The 21,314-nt window shown below is 45.2% G+C and overlaps 1 protein-coding gene across 19 annotated transcripts in view; it reads right to left on the bottom strand.

Annotated features, from left to right (window-relative positions):
* Positions 1-21,314, bottom strand: part of SRPK2 (SRSF protein kinase 2) — a 249,951-nt gene that overhangs the window by 82,123 nt on the left and 146,514 nt on the right. For all 19 annotated transcript variants that reach the window (XM_075911279.1, XM_075910971.1, XM_075911389.1 and 16 more), the window contains 4 exons: positions 10,448-10,556; positions 9,714-9,801; positions 9,388-9,475; positions 6,757-6,863 (listed from right to left, as the gene is read on the bottom strand). In XM_075911279.1, the coding sequence (XP_075767394.1) occupies positions 6,757-6,863; positions 9,388-9,475; positions 9,714-9,801; positions 10,448-10,556 (392 nt within the window). The remainder of the gene's footprint in view (positions 1-6,756; positions 6,864-9,387; positions 9,476-9,713; positions 9,802-10,447; positions 10,557-21,314) is intronic.

Consider the following 21,314-nt stretch of genomic DNA (forward strand, 5'->3'; position numbering starts at 1 on the left):
GAGGCAGTCCTGCAGCAACAGACCCAGGCACTTACAGCCCAAGGAGTGCAAGCTGTGCTGAGGGGCAGTTTTGCAGCAACAGAGCCAGGCACACACAGTCCAAGGAGTGCAGACCCTGTGTTGAGCAACAGACTGGCAGTGCTCAGAGAGCCAAAAGGGACAGAGAAGCAACGCAAGGAGCTGGAGACTAGTAAAGCAGCACAGCCTGCAGTTGGGTGTGGTGAGCAGCTGGGTGTGGTGAGCAGCTGGGACCAGCAAAGTGCAGGGAGAGGCTCTGGGCAGGGAGATATCACCAGGCAAGAGGCCCAGCAGGCCAGACTGGGAGAGGGTTCTGGCCACTTAGAGCTTGAGGCTGTGTGGTCACTGCCAGAGCAAACGTGTCCAGCCTGCAGCCCCCCTGCAGCACATCCAAGGCCTCTAAGGAGCCTATAAGGAAGAGACTGTGAACTGTCCTTACACTCTGCAGGCTGCTGTTTTGATGTCCCCGTGCTACAGAGCAGGACTGTGTGTTCTCATTTAACCATTCTCATTTTTTCTTATTCTTTTCTCTTTAATCAGTTGGGCTGTGTCTAGACTGGCATGATTTTCCGCAAATGCTTTTAACAGAAAAGTTTTCTGTTAAAAGCATTTGCGGAAAAGTGTGTCTAGATTGGCACGGACGCTTTTCCGCGAAACACTTTTTGCGGAAAAGCGTCCGTGCCAATCTAGACGCGGTTTTGCGCAAGAAAGCTCCGATCGCCATCGGGGCTTTTTTGCGCAAAACAATACCACGTTGTCTACACTGGCACTCTTGCGCAAAAACATTTGCGCAAGAGGGCTTTTGCCTGAACGGGAGCAGCATAGCATTTCCGCGAGAACACTGACAATCTTACATGAGATCGTCAGTGTTCTTGCGCAAATTCAATCGGCCAGTGTAGACAGCTGGCAAGTTTTTCCGCAAAAGCAAGAGCTTTTGCGGAAAAACTTGCCAGTCTAGACGCAGCTTTGATGTTTAATACATTGTATTTGCTTTGAACCTTATGACATGATCACTGGGCCAAAAAACCATGCAGTGTGACGAGAGCACCTTGGAGTGGGGACACCCTGAGGGTATGTCTACACTACCACCCTACTTCGAACTAGGGTGGTTAATGTAGTCATTCGAAGTTGCAAATGAAGCCCGGGATTTAAATTTGCATCTTGCCGGGCACCGCCATTTTTAAATCCCCATTAGTTAGGAGTAACGGTAGTTCGAATTAGAAAGCCTAATTCGAACTACCTACTCCCTGCCACGTGTAACCGCGGGCACGGAGTCCGCACTAACGGGGATTTAAAAATGGTGGCGCCCGGCAAGATGCAAATGAAGCCCGGGATATTTAAATCCCGGGCTTCATTTGCAACTTCGAATGACTACATTAACCACCCTAGTTCGAACTAGGATGGTAGTGTAGACATACCCTAACTCCTGCCCCTAATGACTACAAGGTTGGGGATTACGCCCCAGGAAACCTGGGCCCAGCCTTGTTGGGGTTTCGAGGACTCTGCTACTCAGGATCAGGGAAGCCATGGGGTAAAGGAAGTGGGAGCGGTGACTCAGATCCTTTCGCTGGTCCATTTCACCGAGGTGGTATAGAAGCCAGGAAAGTTCCCCACAATAGCGGACCATTCCCCCGCTTACACTAGGGTGCTTGGGGGGGGGGGATGAGCACCTCCCAAGGGCTCAGGCACTCCTCCTCATTCTATGTTTTGTGTGTTCGTTTGTCTCCTTCTGCAGATTGTGAGGGCCATTAACTCTGTCCTGCTACACAGGGTCATCTGCCTTGGAGACCTGGGCCCGATCGTGGCTGGATTTGCTGCCCTGGGCTTCCCCAACTGCAGAGGAGCAACTGATGGGACCCCCATTCCAATCCATGCACCACTGCATCGAGCCACCTAGTACATTAACAGGAAGGGCTATTTCTCCATGGTGCTGCAGGCCCTGGTCGATCACCGTGGACAGTTTCTGGACATTTTTGTCAGATGGTCAGGCTGGGCACACAATGCCTGCATATTCAGGAACTCTAGCCCCTACCACAAGCTGGAGGTTGGCACATTCTTCCCCCAGCAGGACTTTCGCATGGGGGGCTTACAGATGCCACTGTGCATCATTGGGGACACAGCCTACCCACTAATGCCATGGCTCAAGAAGCCCTACACTGGCCACCCGGACCCCACCAGGGAACAATTCAATGTGCACCTCAACCAGGCCCACATGCAGATCAAATGCGCCTTCGGGCACCTCAAGGCCAGGTTCAGGTGCTTCCTGACCCGCCTTGAACTGGGGGAGCGCAACATCCCCTGTGCCTTGACCCCCTATACCTTTCCCACCATAACCCCTCCCTGCCCTCTTCCCTGTACAATCAATAAAAACAACAGTTGTGAGTTGAACAATGAAAACTTTGTACATTTTTTAACAAAAAAATAACTGGGGAGGACGGGGCCTGAGAATCTGGATGGAGGAGTGAAGAGGTGGGATCAGGGCAGTGACTTGCACGTGGTGTGGCTGCAAGTGCCGCCTCGGGTCTGGGGACCTCGACGAACTCAGGGTTGGGTGGGGTCAGGTCTGGCGGGGAGGCAGGGTGGAGGGGGTATGGGTATGGCAGGGGGACCGGGAGTGGGGAGGGCTAGAGTGGGGACCGAAGCCGGGTGTGCCATCACTTTCCAGATGGCGGCACGCATGTTTTTGCCCTGCCGCATGTTGCATCACTCGGCGGCATCACGGACCTTTTGGGCCAGGGTTTGCTGCATGTCGCTCAAGACTGTCACTTGCTCCCTCATGAGGTCCTCGTGGACCCTACAGCTCTTGCGGCTCTCCTGGGGTCAGACGGCTGCCTGTGATGGCATGGATTGCCCCTCAGTGACATCTGGTCCAGCTGTGGAGAAAAAGAGGGAGAAGCAGTCAGTCATCCACGCAGACATTGTCCCTGAGGCTGTGCCCTCCTCTGTGAGCACCGAGCAACTGTCCTTGGTGTAGGGGACGGTGATGTCCCGAGAGCAAGGCCATGTGTGGCCTGCACAGCAGGCCCTGCCTCACAGGGGCCCCGAGGTGCCCAGGGGACTATGCTGCCTGCTTCTCCTACCCAACTGGACAAGCAGGCCAGGGAAGTGTGCGGCCACAGTGGGATCCTATGTCCGGGAGAAGGACCTGGAGCGGCCTGGCCCTCCCTCGGTCCCGCACACACACCTGCACCTAGCAGCGCTGTCTGCAGGAGTAGGTGATGCCTCGCATGGGCAGGCATGGCCGTGTGCTATGTGCGGCACTCCTCAGTCTGTGTGGGGTCATATGTGAGCCCTTGTGCCCAGCCTGCTTCCCACGGTGGCTGGTGGGGGTAGGACGTCCCTCCCAGGGGGCAGATTTGTGTGGGGCCTCACCCCAGCCTGTGAGCAGCTGCCCATGTGTGCTCTGGGGCTGGCTCCTGAGACCACGTAGTGCACACTGCTGCTGCACAGGCTTGCACGTGCATGGACAGCAGCACTCTGTCCAGGCCAAGCCTGCTGAGCAACAATCACACCCCATCCTCTCTGAGCCCACTTCCCCCACCCCGTGTGTGTGACAACATGAGAGCACTCACCTGGTGATCCATCCCCAGTGTCAGATGATGCCTGGGAGATCTCCAGGACCTGGGGTTCCAGCTCCAGGCTGAGCGTGATGACACTGCCAGTGTCCTCCTGCTGCAGCTGTTGTTCGTCATCGTCATCGTCCTCCTCCTCCTCCTCATGGAGCTCCAGGCAGGTGAGCACAGGTGTCTCCAGGCCCGAGTCCACTAGTATGGACTCTAGTGGTGCAGCTCTTTGTAGTAGGGGCAGGAGTGGGGTCCTGCCCTGGAGCGAGTGCTGCGTTCCCTGGCCCAGGCGTACCCTTGCTGGAGCTCCTTCACCTTGCTCCGTACTTGGTCCAAGCTGTGGGGATGGTGTTCTCTCTGGGCCAGAGCTTCGACCATGCACCCATAAACGTCCGCATTATGCCTCTGGGAGCACAGATCCTGCGTTGTTTCTTCCTCGCCCCACAGCTCAAGGAGGCACAGGATCTTTGCCCCAGATCTGGAGGGCACCCAATGTTTGGTGCCCTTGAGTGGGTCCTCAGAGCCCTGGTGCTGCTCTCTGTGCGGGCCAGAGGAGTCTTGGGGGGGCTTGTGGCTGTGCCATACGTCAGCAGGCCTTCAGCAGTCAGAGCCATGCAGTCAGGGTGCTGCTCCCAGGCCAGCTTCCTGCCACAAGGCTAGTTCAGGGTGCCTGCAACTTTAAGAGCTGGCAGGAGACAAACTATAGAGCTGTGATTAGTTTGGATGGAGTGTCCATCAGGGTACCTGTACTTTTTCCTGGAGGCCTCCCTCTTCCACGTCCATACACGCCTCTTTCGGAAAAGGTGTTCTTCTTCATAGAATTAGGTTTACCAATATTGGAAAAACCCCTGTGTTCTTTCAATTTTCTTTTGAAGAACGCAACAGCAGTGTTTGTGAAGTTTTTTCGGAAAAACGGCTGTTTTTTCTGAAAAAAGCCTGCAGTCTAGACGCACCCATAGAATAAAAAACAACTAAAGAATTTCTAAAATAAGGATGTTAAGGACTAGTCGATTCTCCCCCCTTGCCTGCTGCCTACATCAGATAGAGGCACCAACGGGTGGGGGGGAGGAAGAGAGAGTACTTCAAAGCAGCAGTGCCGCACAGCTTAGCCCAGGATCAGCTGTGCAGCACTACCACTTTGAAATGCCCCCCACTGATCCCAGGCTCCATGAGGGTGCTTCCACTCTGAAATGCACAAGAGCCCTGGATGGGGACTCTAGAACATTTCAAAGCTGGCACACCCACATGCAGCCCAGAGTCAGTGGGACTTCCCACTGGCCCCAGGGTGCACACGGAGTTCCACATTCCTCCTTTGAAATGTACAAGAACCCACACTGGGGCCTTTGTACATTTCAAAAAGAGGAATATAGAAATGCCTATCAACTAGTCGAGAGAAATTCCATCGACTACTCAACTAGTAAATTAACCAATATTTAACATCCTTAGTCTAAAATGAATCAAAGTAAATCCATATCTATATCTAACACGGCTACCCCTCTGATACTTGACTCCATATCTATACAAATCCAACTCAAAACCTAAATGAAAAGGACAGCCCACATCACTAACTTTGTATGAGAATGCAAAATAAAGTTTATATGGTAAATAAGAAATGTTTAATTCCCTACAGAGAGTATTCCTAAAAATGTTAATAAGGAAAGCATAGCTACCTTCATTCTGCTTCTCTAAAGAAATCTGATCCCCAATCACTCAATCAATAATGGGGGGGAGGGAACTTCCTTCAAAGGCAGACAAAAACAAACCTCAGAATGTAAAATCCTTCTAAACTCCCAGGGCAAGGCTGAAGGGATAAGTCCCTGCCACTATGCCAAGCAGCAGGCACCCATGCCAGCATCTTGTGAAAGAGATCCAGTTAGGGTAATCCCGACCTGGGACACACATGCTTCCCCAGACTACCATAACCACAGGGGAAATCAGGACCAGTATTACAAATGTGGTTAGGAAGGGCACTCCATAAAGACTGTCCCTACATGAAATGTTATTATAGAATGTTCTGTGTAGCTAGAAAAACAGGACCAGAAGCAGAGCCCAGAGAAACTACTGGTCAAGTGAAAGTGGGAGGGATTGCAACAACCACTTTAGTTGATTCAGGCTGTAGACAAATAATCATCTGGGAGGAACTTCTCTCTGGCCTCATATATTCCAGGGACATGATACAGTTAGAGTATATTCTTGGGGACGCCCGACCCTACTCAACTGCCCGGGTAAACTGGAGATATGCAGTTGAGAGGAGGTCTTTCATGTGGGAATGCCCACCACTCCCGGCCGCTGGCTTATCTGGTGATATTAGGACAAGACTGGCCAATGTTTGGGAAAACCCTAAAATTGACCTATGCGAGAAGACTGAAAGAAATGGATTTGTTTAGTTTAGAAAAGAGAAGACTGAGAGGGGACACGATAGCTGTTTTCAAGTATCTGAAAGGGTGTTACAAGGAAGCGGGAGAAAAATTGTTCTCCTTGGCCTCTGAGGATAGGACAAGAAGCAAAAGCCTTAAATTGCAGCAAGGGAGATTTAAGTCGGACATTAGGAAAAACTTCCTGTCAGGGTAGTTAATCTCTAAAATAAATTGCCTATGGAGGTTGTAGAATCTCCATGACTGGAGATATTTAAGAGCAAGTTGGATCAACATCTATCAGGGATGATCTAGATGGTGCTTTGTCCTGCTGTGAAGGCAGGGGGCTAGACTTGATGACCTCTCGAGGACCCTTCCAGTTCTAGTATTTTATGATTCTATGAATCATTTGGACACTTTTGAAAATCCTACCTTTTTTTAATGTATATCTCCTGAGTATGTGTTTTTCAGATAGGGATGCAATTAGTATTGATTTTTAAAATATTAAGTTTATATTAGTTTCTACTGATCTTGTGTTTTGTGTTCTGAAGGTAGCTCAGTATGAAAGACGAAGTTGTGGTAAATTTATAATGAAGAAAACCGATTTCCTTATTTTCAAATGATCTTAAATCATGTTTTGTGAAAGAGCTCAGTAGCCAACGAGTATCTACACAAGCAAAGCAAGCAACATGCACAAATGTATGTGAGGAAGGGAAGACCTATGAAATTAATACCTATTGTATCCTTCCTGGTATGATCTGCATTAATATCAGAGTAAAGCAACACTGAAGAAAATAAATTAACACATTAGCAAATCTTACCTGTCGAATTATACTTTTTACACAACGGATAGGAAGGCCTTGATAGTTGGACTTGATTATCCATTTTAAGAGATGATGTCCAAGAACTTCAAAGACCATGCAAACATCTTATTTTTAAATAAGGATAATTTTCCAAGTAACTTCTTATTTAGCTCAACCATAACCCTTTTTTACACTTCAGCTCAAGTGTTCATTGTCCCTCTATAAAAACAGTCCTCATATAGGATAAGGTGAATCAGGGTGACCATGCTCAGCCCTACAGACCAGAGCAATAGGCTGGTGCAGCATTCCTGGAAGTGACATATTCATCACTTTTGCCCTGGAGCCTGCACTGCTCCAGGACATACCTACTCATGGGGTTGGGGAGCAACTAATCATCATCCTCTTTCTAACAGCCCTTAATATATTTGAAGACTTATCAGGTTCATGCTTAGGCTTCTTTTCTTAAGACTAAACATGACCATTTAAAAAAAAAAAAACCACTTCAACACAGATTACATTTCTAAACCTTTTTATAATTGTTATTGATCTAATCTAGAATCTCTTGAGTTACAGGTTGGACCTCCCTCATCCAGCACCCTCAGGACCTGACCAGTCCCAAATGAGGGATTTTGCCGAACCAGGGGAGGTCATTTTATGGACCCCTGCCACCAGCCCATCTGGACCGATCGCTGGCCTCCCAGCCAACTCCCCACCTCCTGCTGGCCCCACTACCCTGCTGACCCTATTGGGAATCCATTAGTGCCGTGGATCTAGGAACAACAGAGCAGCTGCACATGCTGTGCTGGGGCTATGGGAACCCAGGGCAGCCACACGTGTTGCAATGGGATTCCAGGATCCACAGGGCAGCTGCACACCGCAGCTCCCAACCCCGCTGGGCATCCCCACTGTCACACGCTGAGTGGCCCTGCCATCAGCTCACTGCAAGCAGCCCACTGCCCCATAGGGATTCATGCTACTTGCCCTCCACTGGGACACACTGGTCCTGAAACATCTGTGCGGACCATGTATGTTGCCAGACCAGAGAATCCTGATTAAGTTTCAACCTGTGCAAGGAGCTCCTTACAGGGAAGCAATGTCTCTACAATATTAGAGATGATTGGTCTCATGGGTACTGAAACTTCTATGGTATTGGCAGGAACATCATCAGTACTGGTGATTGTGACTGAGGGTATTGCTGGTGCCAAGAACAAAATGGTCAAGCAGACAGTAGGTGATACCAAAGGTGCAGACAGCTTCCTTGGTGCCAAAGGCTTGCTTAACATGAAACATTTGGCTGGCACCAAGGGGTTGGTTGATGCCAAAGCACTCAATTATTTTAGTTGAGGGAGTCAGTACCAATTTCAAAAGTCTTGCGCTGTCCTTTCTGGTCCTGAATAGCAGCATGTCTGACTTTGGTCCTGATCAGTTAGGGTTCTTAGACCTTGCCTTCATGCTGGTAGTGAATGTGACTGGAATAGTTTAGCAGCACCAGAGAATCACCAAGAATATTAATGAGCACTGTTTCATTTTAGTGTCTCATTGAAAGATGTCAAAGTCTATCACATCCAGGTGTGCTGGCTGATATTTTCTCAATAACATTTCTCCAAAAAGAGAGATTAACATCTGGTAACTGGCTAACAGGACTGCATAATCAACAGGAGAAACTCCATGCACTTATACCTCTCAGTAGGAGATAAATACCTCCTTCTTCAGGAGCCAGCTCAGGATCTTCCCACTGGCCTTCATCAGACAGTAGGAACATATGCTCACTATCGCTCTGGGCTGGATTTCAACCAATGTTTTAGAAATAAATGGCTACAAAACCCTCTAATCTATCCATTCTTCCATGGTTAATATTTCCTATCCTTACTATATGGCTTTTCATCAGAATCGTTACAAATTTATAATTCTAAGCAGCATCATAAAGATTCAGTTACCAAGCATTTTTTTATTTGACACTCAGAATCCTTCCTCTAGCCTGTTACAGGAATTAAAGAACACTCCAGCCAATCAAATATTTTATATTAATAAACAATTTAAAGAATAGAAACAATATAATTAGTTGATTATTTTTCTTTAAGAGTGATTACCTCTTCTTTTTTAAGTTTCTCTCTATATATTAAAATAGTAACACACATTAGAATCTAATCTAATAATGTTTCAACATAAATTGCTTGCTTTTTAAAAAAAAAATATTTTCCAGCCTACTCTAATTTAATGTACTTCAGAGTCCATTGCCATAATAATGGAGCACTGTACACTAACTAATGCACAACATGTTTCTTAATTATGTTATTTGGAAAGGTTAGAGAAACCATATATATAGATCACTAAGTAAAAATAACCCTGTCTTCTGATATTCTAGTGGGCAAGCCTGTCATCACAGAACAAATTTAAAATGTTTATCTATTTTTTATTCTCATTCCATTTAAAATTAAGCAGCTATTTTCGCTAGGGAAAGTGACTTACATTGTAATACAGTACATGATAAAATATCACTGTGATGGTCTTAAATTTTATTTTTAGAACAATTAGAGCAGGTTATTTTGAAAAACTCACTCCACTTTGCATACACAAAATCATTAATATATATAAACTAAACATTCATTTATCCCCGTTGTTTTAAGTAGTATAGCCACAAAAGGATACGTATTCCATTCATCCCTGAAATTTTGAAGTCATCAATTAACTGTACAACCATGTCTTTGTTTGGATCATTAGGATCACTTTCACGAACCTAAGCAAATAAAGAAGAAATTATAAATAATTATTCTTTTTAGAAAGGTAACATATTTTTTCTAAAAATTTAAACAAGATTATAAATCCTTATAAACAGTGACTCTGAAGTAATGAAATGTGACACATTTAGAAATCAGAGTTAGGGAAAATAATGATGTTCAAAAGCATTTAATACCATTATATCTATACATAGTTTACCATTATTAGTACTGAGCACTCAGTGCTAAGATACTCACACATTTGAGCAACTTAATTTCATCCAAGGCTGTCTCTGTATAATGCTGGGCACTTTTTACAACTTTCATTGCAACAAACCTCTTCCCCCTTGAAAATAATAAAAACGTATTCAATAAATGACCAGATCTGAAAAACATTACAAAACATATTTCAGAGTATTGTATCTGAAAATTTTTGGTAATTTTATATTAAAATTAAAGGGAAACGCCAAATCTCTCAATAACACACGAGTTAAAATAGCTGACATAATTTATGTATTCGTACACAAAACAATACCCTTAAAACTGTATTTAATATACTGAGATAACAGAATTATTAATACTTTAAATGACAATGGCAGTAACAGAAGAATTTCAAATATCTCTTTTACCATTCAAACAAAATATAACGAGGTTCACTATTAAGGATACATAGGAATAAAAATATTAGCTTGCTCTCCAGCTCAAGAGAACATGTGAATTCAATAAGCAAGGATAATTTGTCAAGGAAAATAAAACCTCAACTTTTGACAAGTTTTATAAAATATATCTTTAAACAAACTGATAAACATCTATGGACATCTCTATATACAACTGTTTACCAAACAACAAGAGACACACAAAACACCCAGATAGCTTCAGCCTATGTCTAAAACAAAAGTTACTACACATATAACAAAATAACAAATCAGCATTAACTTGATAAAAATGGAAAAGAGAAAGTTTAACGGCAAATATATATGTAGATCTCTTACTGCATATCCCAGCATAGCCAGACTGTAGAGAAGTGTCCCCATCCTAGCTTCCTAATTACATGATATCGACCATTGAAAAGATCTCCAATTTTCACTGGATGATAGCCACCTTTCAAGAAAAATAATAAGTGGATTCAGAAATGTAAGCAGATACTTGTACTTACCTGTTTATTCTTTAATGCCAAAAATCTTTTAAAGGTATCCTAAACTATAAATCAGGAAATTTCAGTAAGTTTTTTTCTACAATTACAATATTTTGCCTCAAAAATGTCCTGCATCTTGTAAGTACATTTTTTACACCCTCTCTTGTGGAAAATGTGGAGATTTCTGTACTTCAGTGAAAATTGTATTCCTCTGTCTACCAGCTTGATATTGTCTATACAATTCCTCAGAGTTAAATCAAAGAAAGCTGTTAGGGGAAAACAAGCTCTAGACAAAACCTCCCAAAAGAATACCAAGAGTCCTCAAAAGAACTAGGAGAGGAGGGACATTATTAATTGGAAATGTCCTCCTGTCAGGCTAGCCGTTTTATTTTTCCCAGCATGCATAGGACCAAAGGGAACTAACATGTTAAAGACTCCAGCCTAGAGAGGAAAGAGTTGAGCAGCAGGGCAGTATCTGACAGAAAGACACAGAGGTGGGCAAGAGGCGGCTAGCAGGCCGGATCCGGCCCACCAAGCAACTAGGTCCTGCCCATGGCCACCACACCAGCATGCTCATTGGAGAGCAACTGCAGCTGCTGTAAACAGCAGGCTGCTAATTGCCATGCAGTTTGGGTAGAGAAGAAAAATCTTTGCACACTGTCCCTGCCCCCAGAAAAAGCCCTCAGCTCCCATTGGCCAGTTTCCAGCCAATAGGAGCTGAGAAATTATGCTGAAGGCAGAGGCTGTAAATGAAGCCTCTTCACTCCCCTCCCACTCCCTCCTAATGCTGCAGCAGAGCCACATGGAGCATCCCTAGCAGCACATAGGCAGGGATCCTATGTCAGGTTCCTGGAGCCTGGCTGGGAGCCACCTAGATAAGCATCTCCCAGCCAGAGCCTGTCTCTGCACCCCATCCTCTTCTTCCCCCCAACCACATCCTCCAGGCCACCACCCAAACCCTCTGTATCCCCTTTCCCCACCTCCTCCAGGTCAAAATTCCCTCACAGACCTTGCACACCCTCTTATACTCCTCCTCCAGACCAGAACCCTCTCCTGCACCCATAGCCCCTCCTGGACCCTGCACCCCAAGGCCCTGCCCCAGAGCATAACCCACTCCTTAACACAAACTCCCTCTCACACCCCACACTCCCTCCTGCACCCTAGTCCTCTACCCCAAGCGCCGTCCCAGACCCCACACTCCCTCCACAGAAGTGTGGCCTTTGACCACTTACCAAAATCTTGGAGTAGCCCCTCCCCTTAAAAATTATTGCCCACCCCTGCTATAGTCTATGCCACAAGTCCTACAGCAGCATGGATACAATGTTGTAGCTATGGTGCTATACCATGACAAGGCAGTGGCTGTCTGTCTCCCCTGGCCAGGGGTGTATAGGCTACGGAAATGAATGGTTAACCGATGAGCATCATAAGCATCACCCTCATCATGGTGACCTGTGCCACCCCTATTTAAATCAGTTAAACAGTTAAACATCACATTTAACTAATTAGCTAATTAAATGGAATTTTACATCCCTAGTCTAGGCTGAGTGGCACTTACCTAAAACTTGTAAGGAAAGAATGAAGTTTTAGTAAAATTCATATGTAGAGACCTTATTCATTATTTTAATACAAGACTATTTCATTCCTGTTAACTTATTGAACAATACTTTGTTTTAAAAGTCCGTAGTGTACCATTGAATATATTTTCTGGTCATAAAGTTCCCAAGTTGGAAGACTCCAGCAAGGACCCAATTCAAATTGGCCCTGTTAAAGGAGCCAGTGACAAGAAGTTACTCACCCTGTGCAGTAACAATGGTTCTTCAAGACATGTGTCCCTGTGAGTGCTCCACTCAGGTGTTGGTGCATCCTTGCGCTGGCAAAGACCCACCAACACCTGAGTGGAGCAGCCACAGGGACACCACTTGAAGGAAAAACAAGTGTTCTTACCCTTCAAGCAACAACAGATTTTTTTTTAATAGTACCACTCAAAATACTGGATCAGAGCAGATCTCTCCAAAAGAAAACCTAGAGCATATTTACTCAAAGAAGCTACTGAAGCTTTCCTATCCATTTTATATTCAAAAATAGCAGATACCTCAGGCTTCTTAGGATGCACAATCCAAAGACTTCTTATAAGACAGTCATCGAGGTAGGGAAAAATCATGATATCCTCACGACGTACGTGTGCCTACACTACAGCCAGGGTCCTTGAGAAGACTCAGGGGGCAGAAGAAAGCCTGAGAGGCAGGACTCAATACTGAAAATGTTCTGGGGCAACCGTAAAACAGAAGAAGCGTCTGTGAGTTGGCTGTATGATTATTTGGAAATAGGAGTCTTGCAGGTCAAGGGCTGCAAACCAGTCTCCTTCGTCTAGTGCTGGGATGATGGATGCAAGTGTGATCATCTTGAACTGTTGTTTACGGAGGTATTTGTTTAAATGGCACAAACTGAGGATGAGTCTCCAACCTCCAGTTCTCTTTTCCATGAGAAAATAATTTGAATAAAATTCCCTGCCCTGATTTTCCTCCGGCACTCTCTGTATGGTGCCTATGTATAGATGATGCACTTCTTGACATAGAAGTGATTTGTGAGAGGGGTCCCAGAAGAGGGATAGAGAGGGTGGGGAAGCTGGAGAAACTGATGTTAGTGGAATGAAATATCCGCATTTTAGGATTTCTTAAGTCCCAATAGTTTGAGGTGATTGCTGCCCACTGATCATAAAAAGGGCGCAGGCAATGATGGAAAATGGCTGGATTGTGAGGCATTGAGGAAATAGAGAGGTCATGTAGGCCCTCGACCAATACCTTAAATCTTCTGCCTGGAGGACTGCTGGTTGAATGCTCAGTTATTCAGAACGCCTCGACAGTGGTTCCTTGCCCTCAAGCGAGTTTGGTGAAAGGGTCTCTGTTGCTGTGTGGCATATGAGAAGTCTCTGTCTCCAGTAAGGTGTGTAGCGTCTCCTGCAATATAGTGGCGTGTACAATCCTGAAGAACACAGTGTTGTATGGGAGTCCTTTTTAGAGTGAAGGAGTTCATCTCTTCCTGTGGCAAAGAGCTTCTGTTTGTCAAATAGCAAGTCCTCCACTTTGGTTTGGAGGTCCTTTGGGACACCTGCCACTTGTAACCAAGAGTTGCGTCTCATAACTACTGATGTTGCTGTCGCTCTTGCTGCTGTATCAGCACATCCAGTGTCATCTACAAAGCAGTACAAGATGTGTGTATTCTTCCTGGACTATAGACTTGAGGATAGGTCTGTTATCGTCAGGGAGATGTTGCATTAGCTCAGTAAGCTTGGCGTAATTATCAAAGTCATGATTGGCAAGTAATGTGGTATACCGGTAATTCGCTATCTGAAGTTGTAGTGTGGACAACAAATACATTTTCTTGACAAATAAGTCATAGAATCATAGAATACTAGGACTGGAAGGGACCTCGAGAGGTCATCGAGTCCAGCCCCCTGCCCTCATGGCAGGACCAAATACTGTCTAGACCATCCTTGAAAGACATTTATCTAACCTACTTTTAAATATCTCCAGAGATGGAGATTCCACAACCTCCCTGGGCAATTAATTCCAGTGTTTGACTACCCTGACAGTTAGGAACTTTTTCCTAATGTCCAACCTAAACCTCCCTGGCTGCAGTTTAAGCCCATTGCTTCTTGTTCTATCCTCAGAGGCCAAGATGAACAAGTTTTCTCCCTCATCCTTATGACACCCTTTTAGATATCTGAAAACTGCTATCATGTCCCCCCTCCATCTTCTCTTTTCTAAACTAAACAAACCCAATTCTTTCAGTCCTCCCTCACAGGTCATGTTCTCTAGACCTTTAATCATTCTCGTTGCTCTTCCCTGGACCCTCTCCAATTTCTCCACATCTTTCTTGAAATGTGATGCCCAGAACTGGACACAATACTCCAACTGAGGCCTAACCAGCGCAGAGTAGAGCGGAAGAATGACTTCTTGTGTCTTGCTCACAACACACCTGTTAATGCATCCCAGAATCATGTTTGCTTTCTTTGCAACAGCATTACACTGCTGACTCTTACTCAACTTGTGGTCCACTATAACCCCATGATCTCTTTCTGCCATATTCCTTCCCAGATAGTCGCTTCCCATTCTGTATGTATGAAACTGATTGTTCCTTCTTAAATGGAGCACTTGGCATTTGTCTTTATTAAACTTCATCCTATTTACCTCAGACCATTTCTCCAATTTGTCCAGATCATTTTGAATTATGACCCTATCCTCCAGATTAGTCGCAACCCTTCCCAGCTTGGTATCATCTGCAAACTTAATAAGCGTACTTTCTATACCAATATCTAAATCGTTGATGAAGATATTGAACAGAGATGGTCCCAAAACAGACCCCTGCGGAACCCCACTTATTATACCTTTCCAGCAGGATTGTGAACCACTAATAACTACTCTCTGAGTACGGTTATCCAGCCAGTTATGCACCCACCTTATAGTAGCCCCATCTAAATTGTATTTACTTAGTTTATTGACAAGAATATCATGTGAGACCGTATCAAACGCCTTACTAAAGTCTAGGTATACCACATCAACCGCTTCTCCCTTATCCATAAGACTCGTTATCCTATTAAAGAAAGCTATCAGATTGGTTTGACATGATTTACTCTTTACAGATCCATGCTAGCTGTTCCCTATCACCTTGTCACTTTCCAAGTATTTACAGACGATTTCCTTAATTACTTGCTCCATTATCTTCCCTGGCACAGAAGTTAAACTAACTAGTCTGTAGTTTCCTGGGTTATTCTTATTTCCCTTTTCATAGATGGGCACTATATTTGCCCTTTTCCAGTCCTCTGGAATCTCTCCTGTGTCCCATGATTTTCCAAAGATGATAGCTAACGGCTCAGATACCTTCTCTATCAGCTCCTTGAGTATTCTAGGATGCATTTCATCAGGCCCTGGTGACTTGCAGGCATCTAACGTTTCTAGGTGATTTTTGACTTGTTCTTTTTTTTATTTTACCTTCTAAAACTACCCCCTTCTCACTAGCATTACTATGTTAGGCATTCCTACAGGCTTCTTAGTGAAGACCGAAACAAAGAAGTCGTTGAGCATCTCTGCCATTTCCAAGTTTCCTGTTACTGTTTCTCCCTCCTCACTGACCAGTGGGCCTACCCTGTCCTTGGTTTTCCTCTTGCTTCTAATGTATCTATAAAAGGTCTTCTTGTTTCCCTTTATTCCCATAGCTAATTTGAGCTCATTCTGTGCCTTTGCCTTTCTAATCTTGCCCCTGCATTCAGGTGCTGTTTGCCTATATTTATCCTTTGTAATTTGTCCTACTTTCCATTTTTTATATGACTCCTTTTTTATTTTTAGATCATGCAAAATCTCGTGCATGACACTTATCATGACTGGATGCCTTGTACTGTGGGTTCTTAAACCTCTGGTTTATGGCATCAACCACCGACCAGAGAATTGGGTTGTGGGCAGAGGAATAAAAAGTCCATGCCCTTTGATGGGATGAAATATTTTCTGTCCACATTCTAATGGGGGGGGGGGGGAGAAGGCTGGTGTTTGCCAGACCTCTATAATGTCTTCATCGATTGGGAGTGCAATCTTTGTTTTTGTGTATGGTTGTAAATTCTTCAAAAGCCTGTGCTGTTTTCCTTGCATTTCAAATAGGGTGACCTCTTGACTAGTGGCGACCTTCCTGAAGAGCTCTTGGAATTGTTTTAAATCGTCGTTGGGAGATGTATTGTCCAGGATGACCACCTTATATCTGATGATGAAGATGACTTATTGGCTAGGGAGATTCCCAGTTGGTCAGGGTCGAAGGCGTCATGATCTGTCCTTCAGTTTCCAAATCTTCCGTTGGAGGAGGGGGACTATGTAAGCAAGAGGGTGGCCGGTATCTGTGGCCAGGTGTTGATGGTGCCAGCGAATTATGTCTGTATGGTATCCAGGACCTATATGGAGACCACCATGATGGATAATATGGGGGATAGGACCATTCCAAGTACCATGGAGGATGGTGGGAATACCGTGGTCGGTGCCTTTCATGAGGCATATTTGGCCTAATTGGGGAGGTGTGGTGGGGACAAGAATACACTCCTGCAATCTTCATCGTAATCACTGAAGAGCAAGAAAACAGGTGATCTTGGTGAATGGGAGACCCCCCTCCCTCCGAGTGGAGATGGAGACTGAGAAGGATGTCTGTAAGGAACATTGTGTGGTAATATTCATTGCCATCAGCACACCATGACTATGCTTATAAATGGAACAATGGAGCTCAGAGAAACGCTCTAATGGTGTGGCTGAACGCGGTGCTGATGGAGGAGGCATTGGTGCTGGCAGGGAAGGTACCAGTTCCAGGCTGGGAGAGAAAGGCAAGCATCTGGTAGATTTTCCCTTGGTCTTTCCTAGTGCCTTATCCAGTTCCTGGACATCCGATATCGTCTGTGCCAGTCAGGAGTCCTAGCACTTTGGAGTTCGTGGTTTCAATTCCGAAACAATATTGCATGGGAGCGCCCAGTGCTAGACGTGCCAGGCTTATCTCCTCTGCTGACTCTGGGAGGCAAGGGGTAAGCTGGAGAGACTCTCTCTTCTTTGCAGGTGGCTTAGATAAAGACAAGCCTGCCTGTTTCTTTTGTCTAATGAGGGTCTCCTGCTGAGTACTCCCCCCAAAAAAGGAGAGAATCTGACTCCGTCTGCGACTGAAGGCAGTACAAAGAAAACTGAGGGGAATCGGGCCGCATGCACAAACTCCAAAAATGCAAACAGCACGCACCTTCATGCCGTGCATACATGGCCCGATCAGATACTGCTTGGAAAAATCTCCAATCTGCAGTACCAGAATGAGCCCAACAACAACACTGGAGCATCCCAAGGGACATCACTTGAAGAAGAACCAAAGTACTAGTTTGACCAAGTCACTAACAGACCATCTCGAAGGCTACAAACTGAAGATGTAGATAAGTATTAACTTGTTTCCTAACAATTACAGAACTGGATTACAAGCAATGGATTCATACCAATTCTCCATAAATTCTACGTTTAAACTACTAGACAGATAAACTATAGATATCTCTCAGGAGACATATGTAAGATAGCAGAAGAGGGAGGAAAGAGCAATCCTACTTCCTATTCCTAAAAAGGTTTTCACTTAGGAGAATAATTAAATCTCTTAACCTGACAGTCAAGGTTATATACATCACTAGCATATAACTTACTAAATCATTTAAGTTTTTCCTGTTACAGGCTAACTTAGCTACCCTTCTGAAGAATTTATTTTCTTATGCACACTCTAATTGTTGCATGAAAAATATCAGAAGTATGAAACAGTATTCCCTGTGCTACTTTTATCTTGGTAAAATGATACAATTTTCCTCACTCAAGTTTAGAAGCTGAAAATGTTTAAGAATCAGTTTTAGCACATTTAAATTACAGAGCAAATCTATGTAATTAAACACAACACAATGAACAATGTCTGATGTATCTTACACCTTCCATGATAGTCTTCAATATACTGAAACATAAAGGGAAAGACTCTAGTGGGCGCCCATTTTAACATTTTGTTATACAGGTTGAACCTCTTAAACCCCAGGACTCTATTGGTCCAGCAACATCCATGGCCCAGCAGGACACCGGGGTATTGTTGAACCAGAGAGCCCCAGCTGGCCAGTTCAGAAGCGCAATCCAGGCTGGGCTGGGAGGAAGGAGCACAGCCCACTGAGGCTGGTGGAGTGGGAAGCACAACCCCACCCAGGGCTGGCATGGTGGGGGAAACAGCCTCTGTCAGAGCTGGCTCAGTGGGAGGGAGGATGCAGCCCCAGTCAGGGCTGGTGACTGGAAGCACAGACTGGGCTAGGGCTGGAGTCAGTGTGACCAGCAGCTGGGCATGCAGCATGGGCTGGCGCTGTGGGGGTGCAGCCCCAGCTGAGGTTGGAGGCAACGGGGCCAGCCCCTGCCCAGGGCTGGCGTGATGGGGATGCAGCCCCGGTTAGGGCTGGCCCGGTGGGGAGCTGGAGGCAGTGGCAGAGAGCACAGCCCCAGCTGGGAGCAGAGCCTACAGATGGGTAGGACACCTTGACCTCCCCTTGTCCAGCAAACTCCGTGGTTCTGGATCACTGAGATCCCAAGGGTGCCAGAAAAGGGAGGTTTGACCTGTACTGCTAATAGGATATAAATGGGCCCTACTGTGAGCGAGTTTCTGACTCAAAATCATTCTTTACTGTAAAATAAGATGTGTGCACTATACAACATTTTGAACCCTATGAGGCATGTCTCATAGCAGAGCCGTCATGCCCATTGGATGGTTTGGGACAGTTGCCCTGGGCCGCACAGAGCCGGCTGGGGTGATTACTGGGGCCTCGGCATGTCCCTGTCCGCACCAGCAGCAGTAGGAACTGCAGGAAGTGGAACAACCGGGTCTGAGCCTGATCCACTATCCTGAGCGATGTAGCAAGGTTGCACTGCTTTCTGTCACCGTAGTGAATGCAGGCGTGAGGGGACGTCCCTTGCTGCTAACACTAAGACCCTGGTAATCTCTCCAGATTACGTTGCTTGGGCGAGGAAGCATGGAAGAAAGGTGCAGTGGGGATGGAGTGGGGTGAGAAAAGGTAGGGCTCCGGGAAGGGGCAGAGCAAAAGTGGAGCATTGCAAAGGAGTGGACTAGGGTGGACCAGAGGCAGGAACTGGCAAAACAGGAGTGGAGCCTGAAGCAGACAGGGGTTATCCCTGGCCCAGCAGCCCCCTAGGGACAGCTGGCAGAGTCTCATTCAGTTAGGACTGTTCTCTTAAAATAAAGATCACATTCTTAGAATATTGCCAGTTTTGTACCAAAATTTATTTATTTTACCACTACATCATCCTCAAAACTATTGCTATAATAGAATGTCCCAAATACTGTTTCTCTATGTGCATTTTTCAGAGCACTTTTTTCTATTGCTGTAGGCCCCAATCCTGCAGACTTGTACAGGTATAACTTTACTCATGAGAGTAGTCACTCACTACCCACATATGAAGTAATTCTTCTTCATGTTTGAAGCACTGGAATGTTGGCAGGCTCTGCAGCACCAAACACCACAAGGGTTAGGAAAAAGGCATTTTAAATATTGATGTCTCCTTTGCTGTGATTAGTGGGGTATGCTTCAGTGCTTCCTAAAGCAAAAAAGAATGTTTACAAATAATAGGCAAGTAAACATTCATACAAAATTAGGAGACATGAAGAGGTGTTTACCCCCACCCACACCCTGGCGGGGATAATGGTGACCATATGGGCCAAATAACCTATTAGACTAAAGGCTGAGAGAAAAGCCCTAATTAGGGGAAGCTCATCTGTGTAGGCAAAAATGAAGTTTCCAGGAAGCTGAGAGCAGAAAGGTAGTTTGCAGTCACTTGCTGGGAGAAGAGGTGGTGTGTCTGTGGGCTATAGAGACTAATAGCCCACAGCTGCTCCTGTGGAAGAGGCACTAGAGAGACTGGCAGACCCTGGAGAACAGGAAGCAGCCCAGGGTATAAATAGCAAGGTTGGGGGAGTGAAAAGATAGGGGTACATGTTGCAGGTTTCCTGGGATGGAGACTGGAATAGAGAGTGGACCCAGATTCCCCTTCCTGCCACTAAGGAAGTAGCACCAGTGGGACAGCGAATGGAAGACTGCCTGGGTCACTGCAGGTATAAGGACTCTACTCTGGAAGGGGGTAAATGCTGAGTGACCCGAGCAGAGGTTAGAAAGAATACTGAACTTCCTGGAGCAAGAGAGGGGCTACAGATGAGAGTGGGAGATGGAGTGACAGTGTGTGACCCCAGAAAGGGGCATCAATCTTGTAAGCTAATCACAAGAGCAGCCTGAAGGAAATGCTAGCAGAGCAGTGAATGGAGCACCCTATGACAGTTTTAATGAAATTACATGTTTTGGGGTGGAAAAAACACCAGCATTTGTAAATATTCAGTTTACAAGTAGTACTGCTCATATCATAACAAAAGTTCTGTTGTGCTTTTCAGTTCACCACAAAAAATAATGATGTTTCTGATGCAACCACTGAATGCATGCGAGGGAGAGAGAAAATCAGAGAGATCATTATTCCCTAATGTCTCTTGAATGTATTGGTAATCATAGCTGATGAATTCCACGGCTGTGTAGGGAATTATCCCTTTTGTGAATTGAATGAATGGGAGACATCTCTGGAGGAGAAACTAGAAAATCAGAGAGACAAAGTATTCCAACGGATGACAGTCTCTTAACAATAATCTCCAAATGTTTGAGGTTCTTCAGAAACAGGAGAATAATACCCTCATGTTTGATATATGCTTTACATATCAAGGAGTCAGAATTTTGAAATTTAAATATATTGCTAGACAAATGGACATTTAAAAGCAGCTTGATCTAAAATCCACTCAAGTCAAAGGGAATCTTTCACTGATTTCATTGGGCTTTGAATCAAGTCTTCAGGGAACAGTGTCTGATCTAATTAAATCCATGTTTTATGTACAAAAGAAGTTCCCTCCTTTAATAATATCACATCAAATAATGATCACGATCTCATAATGATGTAAGAGGCCTGCCTAACTTAACTATATGTCTATATTAAGAACAAGTACACTGATTATGGTATTATATGAATTGATATGTGCACTATTAGACACACATTTTCTTTGTCTAATTCTTTAATTTCTGTCAGTCAATATTTTGATAAATATTTTTCTGCCTCTTGTTATTTAATCAGAGAAGACCAGCCCCAATTCTAGACTGATTG

This window comes from Pelodiscus sinensis, chromosome 1 (genome assembly GCF_049634645.1).
Source record: "Pelodiscus sinensis isolate JC-2024 chromosome 1, ASM4963464v1, whole genome shotgun sequence".
In the NCBI taxonomy this organism is placed as follows: Eukaryota; Metazoa; Chordata; order Testudines; family Trionychidae; genus Pelodiscus; species Pelodiscus sinensis.